Genomic DNA, 21,629 nt, shown 5'->3' with positions numbered 1-21,629 from the left:
TGGTGCGGCTGCATTTGGAATACTGTGTACAGTTCTCATTGCCTCACCTCAAAAAGGATATTGTAGAGCTGGAAAAGGTTTAGAAAAGGGCAGCCAATATGGTGAAAGGGATGGAGCCACGCCCTTGTGAGGAAGGGTTGCATCATTTGGGGCTCTTTAGTTTAGAGAAACTGCAAGTCAGAGGTGATAGGATAGGAATGTATAAAATGATGCATGGCATAGAGAAAGTGGATACAGAAAAGCTTCTCTCTCTCTCTCTCTCTTAACACTAGAACTTGTAGACATCCAGTGAAGCTGAATGTTGGACGATTCAGGACAGACAAAAGAAAGTCCTTCTGCACATGGCGCATAGTTAAACGATGGAATTTACTCCCACAAGAAGAGGGCAACCAGAATGATCAAGGGGATGGAGCGACTTTTTAGTTTAGAGAAAAGGCGGGTCAGAGGAGACATGATAGAAGTGTATAAAATTATGCATGGCATTGAGAAAGTGGATAGAGAAAAGTTCTTCTCCCTCTCTCATAATACTAGAACTCGTGGACATTCAAAGAAGCTGAATGTTGGAAGATTCAGGACAGACAAAAGGAAGTACTTCTTTACTCAGCGTATAGTTAAACTATGGAATTTGCTCCCACAAGATGCAGTAATGGCCACCACCTTGGATGGCTTTAAAAGAAGATTAGACAAATTCATGGAGGACAGGGCTATCAATGGCTACTAGCCGTGATGGCTGTGCTGTGCCACCCTAGTCAGAGGCAGCATGCTTCTGAAAACCAGTTGCCGGAAGCCTCAGGAGGGGAGAGTGTTCTTGCACTCGGGTCCTGCTTGCGGGCTTCCCCCAGGCACCTGGTTGGCCACTGTGAGAACAGGATGCTGGACTAGATGGGCCACTGGCCTGATCCAGCAGGCTCTTCTTATGTTCTTATGATGGGTTTGAAGGAGGATTAGACAGATTCATGGAAGATGAGGCTATCAGTGGGTACTTGCCATTGTGGCTATGCTCTGCCTCCGTAGTCGGAGGTGGTGTGCTTCCGAACACCAGTTGCTGGAAACTGCAGAAAGGGGGAGTTGCTTTTGGTCTCAGGTCTCGCTTAGAGGGGCCCCCTTGGCCTGATCTGGCAGGCTCTTCTTATGCTCTTATTTCCCCACAGCAGCAGCACTCGCCTCTCCACTCCAAGCCAAATGCCAAACTAGAAGAGCTCTTCATTTGGGAAGCAGGAACTCTCCACCCCTCACTTTCCACTTTGCCACAGTGACATGTCAGCCTCAGGAACAGAGTCTCCCTGGCTGAGGTCCAGCCAGCCTGGATCAGGGCGAGAATCAGCCCTCCCTGCCTTTCTAGCTGTCCTCTGACAATCTGACGTGGGGTCTCATCCAGGTGGTGATTATTCAGAAGTCCACGCTCAAGCCAGGGGCTTGGACTCCGTTTACATTGGCACTCTGGATCAGGTCAATGGGGGTCCCTTCATGTTAGTCACAGCCACACCACACACCCTTTTTTCGCTGCTGGGTTGAGAATGTGACCCTTGTTAATGTCTTCTCCCACAGACATCCCTAGGAGCCCGTAAGCACGAAAGTGGAGAATGTTAGCTACTGAGAAGAGTCTTCTCAGTGGCTGATGCACTTCCTTTCACTCTCATTGGCTCCAATCAGCAGGAAAGGGCAAGGAAGCATGTTAGATGACTCTTGTAAGTGATGAACACACCCCTTTCATGCTGATTGGCTCACAGGATGCTGGAGACATAGAAACCCTGCTAGGACCCTGCTCCCCAAATAGTAAAGGGTCTAAGACACACACACCCCTGAGACCCTGGACGGCTACTCCCCTGAACCCATGTAACTGCTCCTGCGCACGCACACACACACACTTGCCAACACTGCTGGTTATTGTTGCAGCAGGCCTCACGATCTTTCGCCCACACCCTCCCTCCAAGCCAAGTGACTGCCTGCCTCATTCCTCACTGCAGCAGCAGCAGCAGCAGCAGCAGTAACAACCTCTGTGCTTAAGTGTTTTGGAAGAGTCCCTTATTGTCACAAGAGTGGGCACTGGGCAGAGAAGGAGGGAGAGGGAGAAAGGGGGGGGATACACTGGCTCTTGTTCTGGGAAATAGAAGGTTCCTTGGTCGCCTTCCCCATCAGACCCAGCATGTGGCAGATGCAAAAAAGGCAAACTCCGTGCTGAGGATCATGCAGAGAGGAACTGGAAGTGAAACTGCCCCCTTGAGAAGAGGAGGCTGGATTAGGTGGGCCCCCTTTGGCCTGATCCAGCCTCTGCTGCTGCTACTGCTGCAGGACTCTTCTTATGTTCTTAGAGTCCCATCCTGAGAGCAGATGAAGTGAGACTGAACTTGGCCTGGGTGTGCTCCAAGGGGGCAACAAATGTGGAGAGGGGCCCTGGAGGGAAGAGATCTCTTTAGCCAGTAGGACATGAAGAGGAATATGGTAATAGCCCTCCTCAGGTATTTAACAGCCCTCTGCATAGATGATGGAGCAAATTTGCTTTCTGTTGCTTTGGAGGCTAAGACCTGAACCAATGGAGTCACATTACAAGAAATGAGATGTTGACTCATTTCATTTATGAAGGTTCAGAAAAAGGCAACCAGAATGATCAAGGGGGTGGAGCGACTCCCCTGTGAGGAAAGGTTGCAACATGGGGCTTTTTAGTTTAAGGGAAGGCGAGTCAGAGGCGACAAGGTAGAAGTGAGTGAAAATGAAGCATGACATGGAGAAAGTGGACCGAGAAGAGTTTTCCTCCCTTGTGGACATCCAGTGAAGCTGAACACTGGAAGATTTGGGACAGACGAAAGGAAGTCCTTCTGTACATAGCACATAATTAAACTGGTGGATTTGCTTTTCACAAGAGGCAGTGATGGCCACCAGCTTGGATGGCTTTCAAAGAGGATGAGACAAATTCATGGAGGATAAGGATGTCAGTGGCCACTAGCCACAATGGCTCTGCTCTGCCTCCAGAGACGGAGGCAGCCTGCTTCAGAATACCAGTTGCTGGAAGCTGCAGGAGGGGAGCGTGCACTTGCACTCAGGTCTCACTTGCGGTTTTCCCAAGGGCAACTGGCTGGCCACTGTGAGAACAGGATACCAGACTAGATGGCCTGATCCAGCAGGCTCTTCTTATGTCCTTATGACTAAATTATTAGGAAGAACTTCCTGATGGGGAACGAGCTGTTTTGACAGTGGGACAGTCTTCCATGGAAGGAAGGTAGTGGTGGACTCTCCTTTGTTAGAGGCTTTTCAGCAGGGAGCGGCTGGATGGCCACATGGTAGGGGTGCTATAGCAGTTGATTTTCTATGCTTGCAGGGGGTTGGGCTAGATGGCCTTTGAGGTACCTTCTGGCTCTGTTGTTCTGTGTGTGGGAAAGGGATCCCTATCTGCCAATCCTGAAACACCACATGTGGTTAAATGAAAGCTTTAATTACTGGACAGCATCAGAGATAGAATCGGTCTGAAAGAAAAATGCCAGCCACTGAAGGCTCCCAAATATTCCACTCCAGCAGGCCTCCTCTCATGTCTTTGACGGAGGCAGAACAGCAGGTGTAGCCTCCCTTATGTCTCCATCTCCATGCTGGATTCCTTGATGTCATCACCTGTTCCACCACTGGCTGCCATAGAGCTTGCAAAGGTGCAAGAGCAACTCTGTGAAGGAAGAAGGGGAAGTGTTCTGGCCATGGATGGTGGCCATGCTGTGGGCCTCCCTTGTGGTCCATTGCAGAACTGGGTGTGTGGAAGCTTCTGTCCTCTGCTCTGCACCTGTTGGAGAGCTGCCTGTGAAGAGTAAAGGGAGAGATGGGAAGAGGAAGAAACAATGTTCAGCAGCAGGTGGAACACACAGTCCCTGGCCCTGGATGTACACTAGGTGTTTGTGGAGAAGAATGAGTGGTACCCCCCACAGGGCTCTGCCCATGCACCTGCTTCAGCCGCCCCCTCCCAGCCCTGGCCCACTTGCGGGGAGACTGCAGTGACTGAGGCAGTACTTATCCCTTCCCTAGTATTTATTATTGGCTTTACATCCCGCCCTTCCTCCCAGCAGGAGCCAGAGAGCTGCACTAGAACTCTCTGCTTGGAATGACAGCCAGTACCTGCTGCACATGTGGACTGTGATCCTGCAAGGCAAATGTGCCCATGGACATGGGGTGGTGAGAGGAGTGGCTGCAGAGGAGGGGTGCCCCCTCACCCGTGTCTCCTGTGCAGGAGGCTCTGCTTCCAGCTGTCTGGAGAGCGGGAGAGGGGAGGAAATTGTTTCCTCAAATCAGTTAAGCCCAGAAATCGCTGTCATCATCATCCTGTTGCAAAGGAGCCAGTAGAGTCATAGGAGACGTCCCACCTGCCTGTGTGGGATGCATCCCCCATTGCAGGAGCAGAGGGCTGCTGTTTGTGTCTCAGCCGGAGTACCTGTAAGAGGGCTGAGGGGACACTTGTGAGCAACGTGCTCTGCCTGTATGTAATCTGAGGCCAAGCCGTTTGTGAAAAGCGCAGAGTTCCCTATAGGTGCCATCACCAAAGTTCCTGCTTGTGTGCCCTGGAAGTCTTCTCAGCATGGAACCGACACTAGTGTTACATCCCATTCCGACAGGGTATCCCTGATGCCATAGCAGGGCTGCCATATTTTCCCCATGGGGATGTTGCAGAGTAGCGAAATTAGGTACTTGAGCATCTGAGTGAGCTTTGTGTGTTTGAATCTTTGCTAAAGATTGCACCTTCCCTGGAATTAGTCAGACAGAGACTTTAAGCTTTAGAATAAGAAAGAACTACTTTATTCTGGAAGTACATAGTTGATAGGAAAGAGTCCTACATCCAGCTAACTAGCTAAGTTGGAGATGCAAACACTAAGCCTAGTGTTTGCCCTCATGCTTGGAGGAGAGAGAGAGACAAAGAGAAGATGTCTGCTCTCCCTCTCAAGAGAAGGAAGAAGTGGAAGATGTGGTCAACATCCTTTGCATATCAGTCTAGCAGGAAGGGCGAGTCAGCAAGAAATCAAAGGGTAGGTATAGCCTAGCAATCAGGAGGTCTCCTCTCTAGCTACCCTTTTAACCCCATGCAGCCTCAACCCACAAGTTCGAGTTGAACCACATATTCCAACAGGGGATGCAGCCTGAGATCCGCTGGCAAAGGGGACTTCCACCCAGTTCCCTACCAACATGTTATCTGCCACATGGAATTATGATTGCACCCTTTGATCACAGAGCTTGGGGACACAATGGGGCTCACGCCTCCACCCACCGACCTGGGAGTACAACCCTTTGTATTCTGGACGCTGCTCTGACTTGGAGCAGGAGAAGCAAGGTGATGAGAACAAATGCATGGGCTGGACATGCCCAGGTTAGAGGAAGATTCGAGGTGATGCCAATCATTGCCTGCTCTTCATGACCGGCTTGCTCTCATGCAGGCAGGGATGAAGAGCCCAAGGTCCATGGTGGCCACCCCTTCGGGGCAAGTGGACTGCAGTCTCAGAGCCAGCTGAGAGCCTGATAACTTGGCTCACCTTTGTACAGCAAGAGCAGTGCACCCTCATGCTTTGGGGTGAGCCTACCTGCTCCTGTGTGCAAGGGGCACAAGCGTGTGCTGCTGGAGGTTTGGGATGGAAAAGGACCAAGAGAGGGGAGGGTTCCCAAGGGACCACTAGCAATTGCAATCTCACTGGGCATTTGCAAAGCCTCCTTCATTGGAGATGGCACAGTTCTGGCCAAGGAGTTGGGATTGGCATGGAAACACAAGCAGACTCCATGGCTTTGTATCCAGCACCCCAAAGCCTTCCATCTTCAGGGCTTCAGCAAGCCTGCATTGAACAAGGAAGTTCCCTCTATTCACGTGTGTGTGTGAGAGAGAGAGAGTGAGAGAGAGAGAGAGAGAGAGAGAGAGAGGAGCCTAAAATAGTCCCTGAAAGAAAGGAATATGTGGAGTTGCTTCCCAAATTTGGAATGTCCTCCAGATCCCCATGTGTGGGCCTGCCGGGAGCCTCCTGTGTGGGCCAAGGAGCTGGCCAGCAGCTGTCCTTGGTCTGGCTGTCCCCCCCCCATCTGCTGGCCAGCTGCAGGGATGAGAGCATATGCCTCTGGTCAGGTGGGAGATGGGGTCACTGCTATGGGCCTGGCCGCTCGTTGGGGCCTCCAGCCAGCCAGGGGGCCAAGGTGACTATGGCATCCACATCCCTAAGCAAACCCAATCCCTGTTTGTGGCGCTGCCCGGGAGGCAAGGGGAAGGGGCTGGAGCGTGAGCGACCCGAGGGGCTGGTGAGAGGGAGCGGCACTGGCCAGGCTTGCAGCCACCGGGATGGGGTAAAGGTTGCTGTGGACGCAGCCGAGAAAGGGCGGGGCTGGGGGAATCGGGAGGCTCTGGACGGAGGGGGGGCAGATCTGACTCGCGGGCAGGTAGAGGGAGCAAGAGAGTTTTGAGGCGCGTGTGGCTGGCTGGCTGCGTCAGGGAGGGGGCGAGAGGGGGAGGGAGAGGGGGAGGGGCGCGCCGTCCAGCGCCTGCCTGCTTGGCTGCCTGCCTGTCTCCCTCCGCGCGTCCCTCCCTCGTCCGCATATCCTTGTCGGCCGTCCCAGGCCGGCCCTGCCAGCTTGTCCCTAAAAGGTGCTGCTTGGACGGCGGGGGAGGGCCCGGCCCCTCCCCGGCTTTTAGGCAGCGCGAGCGTCTCGGGGCGCCGAGCCAGTATCGGACACTCCCGGCCCCGCTCGCTCCTTACTCCCACTCCCTGCTCGCTTGCTAGTCCGGCCGCCTCCTCCCTTTCTTCCGCCCGTCGGGTCCGGTCCGGTCCGCCGTAGCCATGGAAGCCATCAAGAAAAAGATGCAGATGCTCAAGCTGGACAAGGAGAACGCCATCGACCGAGCGGAGCAAGCGGAGGCCGACAAGAAGCAGGCGGAGGACCGCTGCAAGCAGGTGCCCCCGGCTCTCCCCGCCCCCGCTCGATCCCCACGACGCCCAGCGGGCCACCCGAGCAGAGTCTCTCCCGGAGAGGAATCGCCCCCCCGCCCCCAGGGATGCCCTCAACACCCCCTCCCAGTAGCTGAGCTGGGAAGCCACCCAACTCTGCGGGGGGGGGGTTCTTTGCAGACGCCCCTTCCCCCTGTCGCTGCCCTAGCCCAGCAGCCTGGTACCCGTCTCCCAGTGGCCCCCAATAACCCGGGCTGAGGGGCCGCCCGCATCGCTAGTGGCTCCGCCTCCAATGTTCCTCACCATAGGGGACAAGCAATGGCACCAGAAAAAAATTTGTGGGGGGGGGCGCAGAAGGGGCAAAGCATATTTCTAGGTGGGCAAAATACACTGGGGCAAACTCCGCGTTTGGGGGGTTCTTGCCGCCCATGGGGCTGCCACTGCAGAGGACCCTCCAGGGCAGGGCCCAGTCGCCCCAGTATCCCCACTGGGGCTGAGCAGCAATGCCGGAGCCCCCTGATGACCCCCTCTCCCCCCCCCCAGCTGGAGGAGGAACAGCAGGGGCTGCAGAAGAAGCTGAAGGGCACCGAGGATGAAGTGGACAAGTACTCGGAGGCCGTCAAGGAAGCCCAGGAGAAGCTGGAGCTGGCCGAGAAGAACGCCAGCGACGTAAGCGCGGCTCCGCGGCCAGCGGGCGGGGGAGGAAGCGGAATACTCCGGAGGAAGCGCAGAAAGGCCCTCGGGGCTCAACCCTGCACGCCCAGGGCCTGCGGCGGGGCTGGGGGTCCGGGCTGGGTGTCGCTGGCGGCAAGGGGCAGAGCTTGGAAAAGTTACTTTTTTTGAACTACAACTCCCATCAGCCCAATCCAGTGGCCATGCTGGCTGGGGCTGATGGGAGTTGTAGTTTAAAAAAGTAACTTTTCCAAGCTCTGGCAAGGGGCGTAGGAGACAGGGGCTCCTCCAGATAACCCGGGATCGTTAAGCCCTGAGCAGATGCTGCCCTCCCCCGTGCCTGCCTGCCTGTCTGCCGTCGGGGGCCGCTTGCTCCCGCTCCCCCTCGGGCTGTGCGCGGCCGCTGCCTGGCAGGAGGATGGACCGAGCTGTCATTGGGCCATTTAGACGGGGCGGGGGGACAGAGGGAGAGGCTCTGGAAGCGGCCCTTGGCATCCGCTGGGCGCCGGGGCAGTTGCCGCCGCCCGTGTAGTTGGCCAGGGGCAGCAGGCACGAATTCCTGTGCGTTCCTTGGGCTGTTCCGGGAGGGCTATTGGGCCTGAGGCGAGCCGGCGGCGGACGGGCGAGTGGGCGGGGGTAGGGAGACAGGTGTTCGCCAGGAAGGGCCAGGGCTGCTGGGGGCGAAGGTACCCTGCGGCGCGGCCTGGGTGGAGGTCCCTGGAGAAATGCCTCTTGGTGAGGGAGGTGATGGCACGGGCCTGAGCCAGGCCAGGCTCGAGGGACGGACAGCTGCGGCCGCTTCAAAGAGGCCCCGGGCGAGGGACCTTCGGCTGGGCTGGCTCTACCTCGAGGGCATTTGACACCCTATAAATACATGCTCCCTGTTCGAGTTGCGGGTGAAAGCCGATCCAGGCGACTTAAGGAGCCGCTAGAAGGGAACCGCCCCCTGGAGCTGGGCCAGCAGAGGAAGGGAAGGGGAGGGGTCGGAAGGCGCCCCCACGGAGCGCTGCCCCCAGCCCCAGCCGGGCCGGCGGGCGGGCTCCCGCGCCGGACTGGGCTTCTCGAGAGGGCCTCCTGCTTGCTCCTCTGGGCACCGGGCATAGCTCAGGCCGCAAAGGCAGCCAGCAGGGGGCGGGTGATGCCAACATTTGACGGGTGCTCCCAGGGGCTTTCACAACGCCCCAGCCAAAGCTCCACGCCCCTGGCACGGGCAGATGGGTGCCCCCACAGAGCCCGCCAAGCACTGCCCTCCGGGGCTAAAGGGGCCACCCTGGGCCGCAGGCTGGGCAGGGGGCTGCCAGCCGGGGAGCAGAGACCACTCTGCCACCGAGTGCCGGTGAGCACTGTCAGCCGACATTACTCCTGGAGCCGGCGCTCCTCCTCAGGGGGCAGCACCCTTCCCCACACGCGCGGCGCTGGGGGGGGGGCGAGTAGAGAGGGACCCGCCTGCTGGTTTGCTTGAACCAGCCCGGTGCCCGGCCGGCCGCGACTGTGCTCATGCCAGCAGAGGCGGCTCAGCAGAGGCGGTGCCAATGGGTGCCAGCGGGCCCCCTTCTGTTCCTTTGGCCGCAAAGGGTGGAAGGCGATCGCCGCCAAGCCCGGCGTACAGATCTGCCCCTCTGTGCCACAGGGGAGCCTGGAGGGGCGTAGGGCAGAGGACATCTCCCTGAATCCAAGGACGAGCCTTCCGCCTGGGCTGTGGGTCTTGCAGACCCCAAGAGGCCAGCCTGTCTCTGGGGGCACCAAGCCGGTCCAGGAGGGCCGAGGCCCAGGCCCAGCTGCTCACTGGCCCTTCTTCTGCTGCCCGACGGCGGAGGCGTGAGATCATCCCTGGGCTGAGATTCCAGGCTGTCGGTGGAGGGAAGGCGCGTTGACTTCCTCCCCGCGCTGACTAGCCCGCCCGCCAGCCCAACCCGTCCCAGCCTCGGCCTTTGCTCATATTTGGCGATTCCCCAATGCGGGAGGCGGAGATTGGCTGGCGCGTCAGGTTTGGCAGTCCCCGGGGTGGGGCTGGCGCAGAGGCCGTGGAGGGAACGACTGCTTGGCTGGGAGATGCAGCGACCCTGGCTCTGCCCACGGCAGATGCAGAGCCCCCTCCCCTCGGCATCCGCACGCAGGAGACACGGCAGAATGTCTGCCCCACCAACTTCCCCGGCAGAAGGACCCAGGCAGGCAGGGGTAGACACTGCCCCACTCGCCTGTCCCGCGCCTGAAGGACTCCTCCTTCAAACGCCCCAGCGGTGCCTCCCTGGTTTTCTTGTATCGCGTCCCTCTTCCTGCATTGCGTGACCCCCCCACCGCAGCGCCTCTCCCCCGTTCTTGTGCAGGCAGTTGCTCAGGGAGGACTATTTCTCGGGGTGGCAAAATCCCAGGCAGGCCTCTGCCCCAGACCTGCTGTGCCCTCCCAGACAGGGCCCCCCTCAGGGCAGGACTTTGGGGCAGGGGTCCAGGGCCCAGTTGGGCAGGATGAGCAGGAGCCCCCCTCATCGCAGCAGCAGCAGCAGCAGCAGCAGCAGCAAGGCTGGATTACTACATGTTGAAGAGAGTGGAGGAGTACCCTGACCCTCTATGTCAATGGGGGTTGTAAGACTCCTCCCATTAAGTCCAGAGCCTAAGATTACCTAACTGCACACCACTGATCACAGGGACTTGGCCAGGGTGCACCTCCTAGGCCAGAGGTGTGCACCCCAGAATCCCCTGCGATAGTCTTGGCTCACTCACTTGGGCTCTCAACGTTGCTCTGTCCCTGGGAGTCTTCTGCACAGTAGCGGAGCCTTCTCTGACTGCACTTACTCAGAGGGAAGTTGCAACCTGGATCAGGGACCCATAACCCAGCCTGGGAAAAGGAATCATAGAATTGTAGAGTTGGAAGGCCACCAAGACCACCAAGTCCAACCCCCTGCTCAGCGCAGGAATCCAATTCAATGTATACCCAACATGTGGCTGTCCAGCTGCCTCTTGAAGGCCTCCAGTGCCAAAGACCCACCACCACCCTCGGTCATTGGTTCCATTGTCGTTCTGCTCTGACAGGGTTTTTCCTGATGTTCAGTTGAAATCTGGCTTCCTGCAAATTGAGCCCATTATTCCATGTTCTGCACTCTGGGATGACTGAGAAGAGATCCTGGCCCTCCTTTGTGTGACAACCTTTCAAGTACTTGAACAGTGCTATCATGTACTGTTTGAGGTCCAAGGAAGTATGCCCCAAATTGGAGGGGAGTTGACATAGAACCTCTGCACCAAGGGAAGTAAATGGCCCCAGAAATTCATGTGACTTTTCAGTTTAAGTCTTGTGTTGACAGAGATGACCTCACTTTGGGACACCTGTGCTTGTACCAGAGAGGGAGCTGGTAGGTGAGCCTGGGGCTGTTCTGCAATGACTCCAGGCCAATTTGAGGGTCCTTTTTTGGGATCTCCAATGGCTGGTAGACCAATGAGAGATTTAGTAAATTAGCAGAGTTTAGCTTAGTGTCACTTGCTCAGCGCTCTGTGCTGCAGGGGTGTGATTCTACCTGAGCTTTCACCTTGTTTTAAATCGCTCAGACTTAGACTTGGTTTCAAAATGAGAAAAGACTCCTTCATTAATAGAAATACATACAGGATAGGAAAGGTTCCATCTAGAGAACTAAGTCGGAGGCTGCAGTGGCCATGCCTGGACATTGCCCCACATGCTACAGGAGAGGAGACAAAGACAACAGGACTCCCTGTCCATCCATCCGTGGTCAGCAGAGAAGAGAGAAACAGGAAGACGAGTCAGAGGTGTGAAGAGCTCCCTGAGACATATCAGTTTACACAGAAGGAAGACAGGCAGAAAAGATGAGCGCAGGTCAGTGGCAGCCCAGGCAGCAAGGACTCTCTCTCTCTCTCTCCCCCCCCACCCCCCATGCCAAGAGGACCAAATGGGAGTTGCTGTTGTCACACTTCTAACACTTTTGACCTCTGGGAGGGAACAGTCAGGCCAAGGCACAATGCCCAGCTTGGAAGTGGAGACTGGCTAGTCTGGCACCATTTCCCAGGCTTGCCTTTCCATCTTTCAATGTCCAGCTTTGCTGGGAGATACCTGCTAGGCCAGCAGGTCCCTGCTGACTGATGCCACCACACAGATCATCCCAGTGGCAGAACCCTGAAGGGCATCTCTTCTCCACCAGGTCAGCTCCTGGGGAAACTGCCTGTCACTGTGAGAGACAGCATAAAGAGGCCTGGCTGAGCAAGAGGGGAGGCAGGAGGCAGACCAGGCACTTCAGAAGGAACCAGCGGCAGGCCCAGTGAGGTGATGGCACCGCAGATGGTGGCAGCCGGCAGGCAGGAGCTGGCCCAGACCAGAAGAGGGGAGGCAGGCAGGTGAGATGCGGAGGCACTTGGATGGAAGCATGGCGGGGGGGGGAAGAGAGAGAGAGGTTGATCACATGCTCCTGAGTGGAAATATGGAGAGGAAGAGGAGGAGGAGAGAGGCGTTGCAGTCTGGGAATGTGCCAGGATGACAGTGCAGAGATGTTCAGTGTCACAGGGAGACAGAAATTGTCTTCGCAGAGGAGGCAAAAGAGATGGTGGCCCAGGATTACTAGAAGTCAACATGGATTTGTCAAGAACAAATCCTGCCAGTCGAATCTTATCTCAGTTTTTGAAGGGGTAACCTCCCTTGTAGACTGTGGGAATGCTGTGAACATAATATATCTGGACTTCAGCAAAGCTTTTGACAAAGTGCCCCATGGTATTCTGACTAGCAAGCTAGCTAAATGTGGGCTGGATGGAACAAATATCAGGTGGATCTGCAGTTGGCTACAGAAGAGTGCTTATTAATGGTTCCTTCTCCAACTGGGGGAAGGTAACGAGCAGGGTACTGCAGGGCTCAGTCCTGGGCCCAGTGCTCTTCAACATTTTTATTAACGACTTGGATGAGGAGGTACAGAGCATGCTTACCAAATTTGCAGATGATATAAATCGGGAGGGATAGCTAATACCTTGGAAGACAGAAACAAAATTCAAAGGGACCTTGATAGGTTGGAGCATTGGGCTGAAAACAACAGAATGAAATTCGACAGGGATAAGTGCAAAGTTCTACACTTAGGAAAAAGAAACCAAATGCACAGTTATAAGATGGGGGATACTTGGCTAAGCAATACTACATGCCAGAAGCATCTTTGGATTGTTACTGATCACAAGCTGAATATGAGCCAACAGTGTGATTTGGCTGCAAAAAGGGCAAATGCTATTTTAGGCTGCATTAACAGAAGTATAGTTTCCAAATCGCATGAAGTACTAGTTCCTCTCTATTCAGCACTGGTTAGGCCTCATCTTGAATACTACATCCAGTTCTGGTCTCCGTACTTCAAGAAGAATGCGGACAAACTAGAATGGGTTCAGAGGAGGGCAACAAAGATGATCAGGGGACTGGAAACAAAGCCCTATGAGGAGAGACTGAAAGAACTGGGCATATTTAGCCTGGAGAAGAGAAGACTGAGGGGAGATATGATAGCACTCTTCAAGTACTTGAAAGGTTGTCACATAGAGGAGGGCCGGGATCTCTTCTCCATCGTCCCAGAGTGCAGGACACGGAATAATGGGCTCACTTTGCAGGAAGCCAAATTTCGACTGGACATCAGGAAAAACTTCCTAACTGTTAGAGCCATACGACAATGGAATCAATTACCTAGAGAGGCAGTGGGCTCTCCGACACTGGAGGCATTCAAGAGGCAGCTGGACAGCCATCTGTTGGGAATGCTTTGATTTGGATTCCTGCATTGAGCAGAGGGTTGGACTCGATGGCCTTGTAGGCCCCTTCCAACTCTACTATTCTATGATTCTATTCGGCAATGGTTAGGTCTCATCTGGAGTACTGTGTCCAGTTCTGGATACTGCACTGTAAGAATGATGCAGACAAACTGGTACAGGCTCATAGGAGGGCAACAAGGATGACCAGGAGACTGGAAACAAAGCCCTATTTTATTTATTGGATCTGGATCCATTTCAGTCGGGCTTCAGGCCTGGATATGGGACTGAAACAGCCTTGGTCACCTTGGTGGATGGTATGAGGAGAACATTGGATAGGGGTGAGTGCACCTTCCATGTCCTCCTGGACCTCTCAGCAGCTTTTGATACCGTTGACCACGGTATCCTTCTGGATCGCCTGGAGGGGTTAGGCATAGGGGGCACTGTATTGCAGTGGTTCCATTCCTTCCTCTCCGATAGGCACCAAAGAGTAGCATTGGGGGATGAGGTTTCGGACCCTTGGCCTCTCACTTGTGGGGTGCCACAGGGCTCCATCCTCTCCCCAATGCTATTTAACATCTATATAAAGCCGCCAGGGACGATCATCAGGAGATTTGGGCTGCAGTGTCACCAATATGCGGATGACATGCAGCTCTGTCTCTCATTAAAATCTTCACCAGGGTTGGCTGTAGAAACCCTGTCCAAGTGCCTGGAATCGGTGAGCGGCTGGATGGGAAGGAACAAGCTGAACTTGAACCCTGACAAAACCGAGGTACTGTTCGTGGGAGACAAGGGAAGGTTAGGGGATTTAGACCTCGTGCTCAATGGGGTACAATTGTCCCTGAAAGACCAGGTCCATAGCCTGGGGGTCATTCTTGACTCTCAACTGTCCATGGAAGCTCAGGTTTCGGCTGTGAGCCGGGCAGCGCTGTATCAACTCCATCTGACGGAGGCTACGCCCCTACCTTCCCAACCATCTGCTCCCATCTGTGGTACATGCCCTGGTCTCCTCTCGCCTAGACTACTGTAATGTGGTCTATGTGGGGCTACCCTTGAAAACAGTCCGGAAGCTGCAACTGGTACAGAATGTGGTGGCTCGCCTGATTAAAGGCAGCCGCTGGTGAGATCACATCACTCCAGTGCTAAAAGAGTTGCACTGGTTACCAGTTGCTTACTGGGCCCAATTCAAGGTGTTGGTTTTGACCTTTAAATCCCTATATGGTTTCGGCCCAGTCTATCTAAAGGAGCGTCTCAACAAAGATGGATTCAGGAGCACCCTCAGACTACAGACCTGCTCTGTCAGAGGGAGTATGACCCCATCCCAAGCAGGCAATTGACCAACTATCTGAACTTGGAATCCACTAACCCACAGCACCTCCATTTTGCTAGGATTCAGGCTCAGTTTATTGGCCCTTATCCAGCCCACCACTGAGTCCAGGTGCTGGACAATGCAGAGAGACTGAAAGAACTGGGCATGTTTAGCCTTGAGGAGAGAAGACTGAGGAGAGAGATGATAGCACTCTTCAAGTACTTGAAAGGTTGCCACACAGAGGAGGGCCAGGATCTTTTCTCAATCATCCCAGAGTGCAGGACCATGGAATAATGGGCTCAATTCACAGGAAGCCAGATTTCGGCTGAAGATCAGGAAAACCTCCTAACTGTCAGAGCGGTACACCAGTGGGGCCAATGACCTAGGGAGGTGGTGGGCTCTCCAATACTGGAGGCATTTAAGAGGCAGCAGTACAGGCACCTGTCAGGTATGCTTTTAAGTTGGATTCCTTCATTGAGCAGGAGGTTGGACTCAGTGGCCTTACAAGCCCTTTCCAACTCGACTGTTCTATGATTCTGTGACTTACTGGGCAAAGGGCCTCAACTTGCCTGGTTGAGAAGGGACAAAACAGGCCAGTTGTGTCTTCTGGCCCCATATTTGGGGATGGGGGTAGCTCAGTGGTTGAGCATCTGCTTTGCATGCAACAGATTCCAGGTTCAATCTCCAGCAGCATCTCCAGGTAGGGCTGGGAAAGATTCCGTCCGAAGCCCTGGAGAGCTGCTGCCACTCAGTGCAGGCGTTACTGAGCTAGATGGATTGAGGGTCTGACTCAGTCTAAGGCAGATTCCTATGTTCATGTGAACCAGGCCCTCAAGGGCCAGCAAGGCCGACATAAATGGATGTGAAATCCCCCCCCCAAGACCCACACACACCCTGTGGGACTTCTTCCTAGGTTGGTCTTGTGCTGAAAGGATGCACAGATGCTTGGCTCCTAACTCTGGTGTGTGTGTTCCTCCTCCACTGTGGGAGGCCGTGTGCCCTGAATGCCAGTTGCTGGGGGTCCCAAGGGGGGAGAGTGCTTGCTGCTGCTCAGGTCCCAGGATGGGGGACTAGATGGGCCCCTTTGGCCTGATCTAGCTGCAGGACTCTTCAGATATTCTTAATTTACTGATGCCGCATCCCATGGAAAGATGCTAGGCTGAGGGCACCCCTCCCCAGTACCCACCTGGACCTTCCCTCTGCTGTGAGGAAGAAGCACGGATAAGTATGTTGAGTACAGTTTTCCAGCCACCTGCAAATCCACCAGATGGTATCATCCGCTGGGCTGCATGTAACCAGTTTGCTACCTGAAATATCATGGGACATTTTTGTCAAATGCTCGGCTGAAATCAAAATAAATTACATCTACGGCATTTCCCACAAACCATTAAGCTAGTTTCTTCATTAAAGAGAGAGAGAGAAGATTAGTCTGGCAGAATTTATTCTTAATAAATCCATGCTGGCTCCTCCCAACCTTTGTATTGTTACCAAGGTGCTTACAAACTGACTCCTTTATCATCTGTTTTTGAAGTCAGACTGATCTGTCTGTCATTTTCCATATTTTCCTTCCCCCTTTTTTTGAAAGTTGGGACAAAATCTGGGCCCCTCCAGGATTTCTCAAAGATGGTAGAAAGAGATCCTGAGAGTGCATTGCCACCCTGGGCTCCTACTGGAAGGGTGGGATATAAATATAATAAATAAATAAAATAATAAAATAAATAAATAGTAAGCCCCTTAAGTACCCCAGGATGCCAGTGATTTGACCCTGAAGACCTGAACTCATTTAAAGTAGCCTGGTGTTTGGTATTTCCCAATCAAGTCCTCATCAGTCGCCAGCTGCCACTCTGACGCCTCTCACCAGTCACGCTACTCCTGTGGGGCAGCACACAGTTCCCCTTTTGGGGGGAGAGGAGACAGAGACAAAATAGGAGCTGAACAGCTCCTTCGCACCTGCTAAGCTTTCGCCATCCTTACAGAGCGATGGGTCCTGCAGCTGCCGCCCTCGTGCTTGGGAGATTTAAAATTTTATTTTAAACCCTCTTTTTTGCTCCTAGCATCCCTTGCCAGCAGCCTCAGTTCCTTCTGCCACTGTCTCTCCATGTCTGGGATACTCAAGAGGCCAAAACTAGAGGCAGAGGAAGTGGTAAATGAGAAGCAGAACTTTCCCCCAGGGACTGCTGGGGGAATGGGTTTTTTTTAAAGCCTTTTTAAAAAGGACCAGAGAGTCCACAGAAATCTCAGAGGCTCTTCCAGTACTCCCCTCCCCGCTTGCTGGAGCAAAAGGTCACACTCTCTTTCCATCAGCCCCCCCTCCCGGTGTTTCATGGGTTCGGTTCTGCATGCTTCTGAGCATTGGCAGGATGCCTTTTGGCCCCACATATGCACAGGAGGCCATCACCACACTGAAACTAAGTGGGTCTGGTCTGGTCAGTACCTGATTGGTGACCGCCTGGGAACCCCATGTACCATCTACCTTGGGTTCCACGCTGAAAGAAGGGCAAGGACCTTTTCCCCATCATCCCAGAGTGCAGGACACGGAAAAATGGGCTCAAGTTGCAGGAAGCCACATTTCAACCGGACATCAGGAAAAACTTCCTAACTGTTAGAGCCATACGACAATGGAACCAATGACCGAGGGAGGTGGTGGACTCTCCAACACTGGAGGCCTTCAAGAGGCAGCTGACATTAATTCATCCATTCATTCATTGGCGATCACTCATAGCAGAGTAAGATTGTTGTCCAGGGTAAGGTCTTTAACAGTGAGTCTGTAAGTGACTGTGGAGGCCAATTCTAGATCCACACAGACTCCCACAGTGAGGACATAGGTTTCCAGATGGAAGATGGTTGCGATGAGGATTTGCTTGACATGCCTTCCGCTTAGCTCGTTTGTTCCTTTCACCCTGTACTTGTTCTTCTTCAAAGTCCACGGCACCTTTGATAATGGCCAACCTCCAATTGGGACGTTCATGGGCCAAGGCTTCCCAGTTCTTACATTTTTTTAGATTAGCTTTGAGAACATCTTTAAACCTCTTTTGCTGTCCACCGATATTCTGTTTTCCATCCTTAAGTTGGGAGTAAATTAGCTGCTTTGGAAGACGGTGATCAGGCATTTGAACAACATGGCTGGTCCAGCAAAGTTGATGTTGGAGGATCATTGTTTCAACACTGGTGGTCTTTGCTTCTTCCAATACGCTAACATTAGGCTGCCTATCTTCCCAAGTAATTTGCAGAATTTTCTGGAGACAGCGTTGGTGGAATCTTTCAAGAAGTTGGGAGTGGAGTTTACAAATGGTCCATGTTTCACAGGCATACAGGAAGGTTGGTAGTACAATGGCTTTGTAAATAAGCAAATTTTGGTCTCCCTGCGAATATCCCGATCCTCGAACACTCTACGCTTCATTCGGGAGAATGCGGCACTCGCAGAGCTCAGACGATGCTGAATTTCAGCGTCAATGTCAGCTTTTACAGAGAGATGGCTGCCAAGATAAGAAAAGTGATCGACATTCTCCAGCGTCGCACCATTAAGCTGGATTGATGGTGCTACAGAGGGATTGGTTCGCACTTGCTGATGAAGCACTTTGGTTTTTTTAATATTAAGTGAGAGCCCAAGCTTTCCATAAGCTTCTGCAAATACATTTAGGATAGTTTGAAGATCTTTCTCTGAATGTGCGGAGACTTCATTATCATCGGCATATTGAAGTTCTACGACAGAGGTTGTAATTACCTTGCTTTTTGCTTTCAGCCTACGGAGATTAAAAAGCTTTCCATCTGTTCGATATGTGATTTCCACGCCAGTGGGAAGTTTCCCCTCAACAAGGTGTAGAATCATGGCAATGAAAATAGCAAATAAGGTTGGAGCAATGATGCATCCCTGTTTGACGCCTGATCCCACTTTGAATGGATCACTTTGACAGCCATTGTTATCCAAAATTGTTGCCATCATGTTGTCATGGAGGAGTCGCAAAACATTCACAAATTTATCAGGGCATCCAATTTTCAGAAGGATGGTCCAGAGAGCAGTTCGGTTTACAGTATCAAAGGCCTTAGTCAGATCAATAAACGCCATATACAGGGGTCAGTTTTGTTCCCTGCATTTTTCTTGAAGCTGTCGTGCAGTGAAGATCATGTCCACTGTCTCCCTGGAAGGGCAGAAACCATTTTGGGATACAGGGAGGATGTCTTCTGAGATAGGTAGGCAATTTGCGAGGATCCCTGCAAGGATTTTACCTGCATTAGCTAGAAGAAAGATGCCTTGGTAGTTCCCACAATCTGTTCTATCACCCTTCTTGAAAAGAGTGATAATTATGGCATCCCTAAAGTCTTCTGGGATCTCCTCCCTCATCCAGATTTTTTATGAAGTTGTTGTGTAAATTCAGGCCCACCTTCTTTGAAGACTTCAGCAGGGATCTCATCAGGCCCACTAGCTTTGTTATTCTTCATTTGATTAATGGCTTTACTGACTTCATCCAAATTAGGGGATACTGCAAGCTCATCTCTAATTTGTTGTGGGATTTGCGAGAAGACCTCATCAGTCACAATAAAGTTACGATTAAGGAGGTCGCAGCTGACAGCCACCTATTAGGTGCTTTAATCTGGATTCCTACATTGAGCAGGGGGTTGGACTTGATGGCCTTAGAGGCACCTTCCAAGTTGACTAGTCTATGATAAGAAAACAAACACATTTCCTTTGGAAGAGAAATGCCCTCTGAGGATCCAAGGGCAAAAAGCACTGAAACATGTGCCAGAGGGTCCCTTCAAGGCTCTACTTGGCAGGAGAAGAGCTCTGAACACAGCCAACAGCTTGCCTTTATTCTTTCTGCCTCTGCCTTCCGCAGTGACCCAGGCAGCTGGCCAGCGCAATTCCAGCTGATGGGTGCCTGGATAGCGTCATCATGCGGCGTAGTTGTATTTCGGTGGAGTCTGAAGAGAGTCAGACAATAAAAGGGCTTCCTGATGATCGAGTCTCCTCTAGGCAGGTTGCAACCGGATCTGGCCCCGTGGCTCGGGCCACCCGGCTTCGCGAGCATTGTCCGACAGGAGCCGCAGCGGAGTCTTGCCGAACGCCAGCGCAGGAAACCGCAGCAGCGCCCGGGCGAGCATAGAACAGTTGGCACCCTCCCCTCGGAGGAACCCTCAATGGAATCCGTGACACTTACTTCCGAGGAAACACGCGCAAACGCTGCCTGCACGTGGCCTGTTGGGCATCAAGCAGTCTGGCCCCTTAGAGCGCTCGCTCGCTGCCAGCAGCACTCTCTCCATCAGCGCGCGCCTAAGCCCCTCGCAAGGACCCCTCCCACCGCCCTGACGAGAAGGAAGAGCGCCTTAGTCTTCTTGCTGCTGCTGCATCTGCATCTGCCGCGGGCTCTTTAAGAGGAGGGCCGGGCCGCCCGCGCTGGAGGAGGCGCGCGATGGGCAGAGCCGGCAGGAGGAGGAGGAGCGCGGAGGGCCGCCTCGCCCCGCATCCTGAGCGCTTCTTCCTGCTGGGCGGGTAGGCAAGTAGACGGACGGAGGGGCACCGGGCCAGGAGCGCTGCCAGCCAGCCGCAGCCCCGCGCCCAGCTCGGCGGCTGTTCGCTGCCTCCCTCCGACCGGCCCACCCGCCGCACCCCCGACGACGGGCTCCCGCCACAGCCCGGTCAGCTCGCGCTGCGCCCCGCCCATCCGCCCAGGAAGATGGCCGGGAGCAGCTCCATCGAGGCGGTCAAGAAGAAGATCCAGACGCTGCAGCAAGTGGCCGACGAGGCCGAGGAACGCGCCGAGCACCTGCAGCGGGAGGTGGACGCCGAACGCCAGGCTAGGGAGCGGGTGAGAGAAGGAGCGCGCGGCTGTGGGGGTTCAGCTCCTGGAAGGGCTGCACCGGCGTCCCGAGGAGGGTGCCGCGTGCCTTGGCAGCCCTCTCGGGCGATCTTTCATTGAAGCATGCTCGGGGCTCCTCTGGAATCCGGAGTTGAGCTCGGGGAGCGACCCAGAGACAGGCCAGGAACAGAAACCCTACGAAGGGTAGAGCCACACCAGGACTCAACGCTCCACTGCGAAGAGGCCTTGATCACACTCTCCTGGCCTCAGTTCTCCCCTCGGGGAAATGGGCACAAGGGCGTCGCCAGCAAAGACGGCTGAATGAGGGATCTAAAACCCTTCGTGCGTGCTCAGCTGGAGCGCAGAGAAGGAGACCCGTTGTGGTGCCACAGTCCTCCTGGGACCACCCAACCCCCCTCCTGCAAAGACCACCCAGCCAGGAGCGCAGAGGGCCGCCATGTGCCTCGCACATGAACGAGACACTCCCCTGCCCGTCTGTAGCAGGGAAAGGAGGCGGGCGCATCAGTTCGCGAGTGGGGAGGAAGTGGCGCCTTCCCGGATCAAGGGCGCGTGGCGCGTTTAAAGTGCGCGGCACGGCAGGAAGCCTTTTCCTGCTGCTGGGCGGGGCGCTAGAGAAGGAGTCGGGCGGGCGCCCCGCTAGTGCCCCAAAGAGAAGTCCCACCCTGACGGGGGGGGGGCTGCTGCGAGTGGCAAGGGAAAGACACTGCACATGGTCAGGAACCCCGCCCTTCCCAGGGTCATCTCCTTAGTACTTTGAAGCGGGCAGGGTAGAATTCTGGTGCCAGCGCAGCTGAGCTCTGTCGGCTGTGCCTGGGAAGGAGGCCCCTGGTGATCCAGGTAGCGGTGGCCTGGCTGAGAGAAGAGTGGATTTAAAGGCACACTGGCCTGGCTGAGCCCCCCACCCCCCCGTGGGGAGGGCACCGCAGGGAGAGCCTTGGCTGTGCTCGGGTGGGCGGGGGCGGCTCTCTGTGGCAATGCAAGGACTGCAAAGGTGAGGAGGAGAGGCGCTGGGTAGGTCAGGGGACTCCTCATGGCCTCGCGGGTGGCGTCTGTGATGTGGGGCTAAAAGTGGCCTTGTTTCCAAGAGGAAAAAAGGGAAGAGAGAAAGGGTTGTGCTGTGGAGCTGGGGCGGTGTGCACTGGCCCTTGCGCGACGCTTCCTCTTGGCAGGCCCTTGGAACTGAAGCAGCCCAGTAAATAATTGACAGGAGCCGGCAGGGGTTGGGCAGCTTCCTGG

At 54.5% G+C, this 21,629-nt stretch overlaps 1 protein-coding gene across 8 annotated transcripts in view; it reads left to right on the top strand.

The window, feature by feature from the left end:
• Positions 1-6,616: 6,616 nt before the first annotated feature.
• The window catches only part of TPM2 (tropomyosin 2), a 36,602-nt gene continuing 21,589 nt past the window's right edge, over positions 6,617-21,629 (top strand). The window contains exons 1-2 of one of the 8 annotated variants that reach the window (XM_061612420.1): positions 6,617-6,896; positions 7,434-7,559. In XM_061612420.1, the coding sequence (XP_061468404.1) occupies positions 6,783-6,896; positions 7,434-7,559 (240 nt within the window). In that variant the 5' untranslated portion in view covers positions 6,617-6,782. Of the gene's footprint in view, positions 6,897-7,433; positions 7,560-20,061; positions 20,382-21,629 lie in introns of those variants that run through there. The other 7 variants (XM_061612401.1, XM_061612411.1, XM_061612392.1 and 4 more) reach the window with 7 other exon arrangements.

This window comes from Rhineura floridana, chromosome 1 (assembly GCF_030035675.1).
Source record: "Rhineura floridana isolate rRhiFlo1 chromosome 1, rRhiFlo1.hap2, whole genome shotgun sequence".
In the NCBI taxonomy this organism is placed as follows: Eukaryota; Metazoa; Chordata; class Lepidosauria; order Squamata; family Rhineuridae; genus Rhineura; species Rhineura floridana.
The sequence above is the reverse complement of the archived record's forward strand: the minus strand, read 5'-3'. Positions and strand labels throughout refer to the sequence as shown.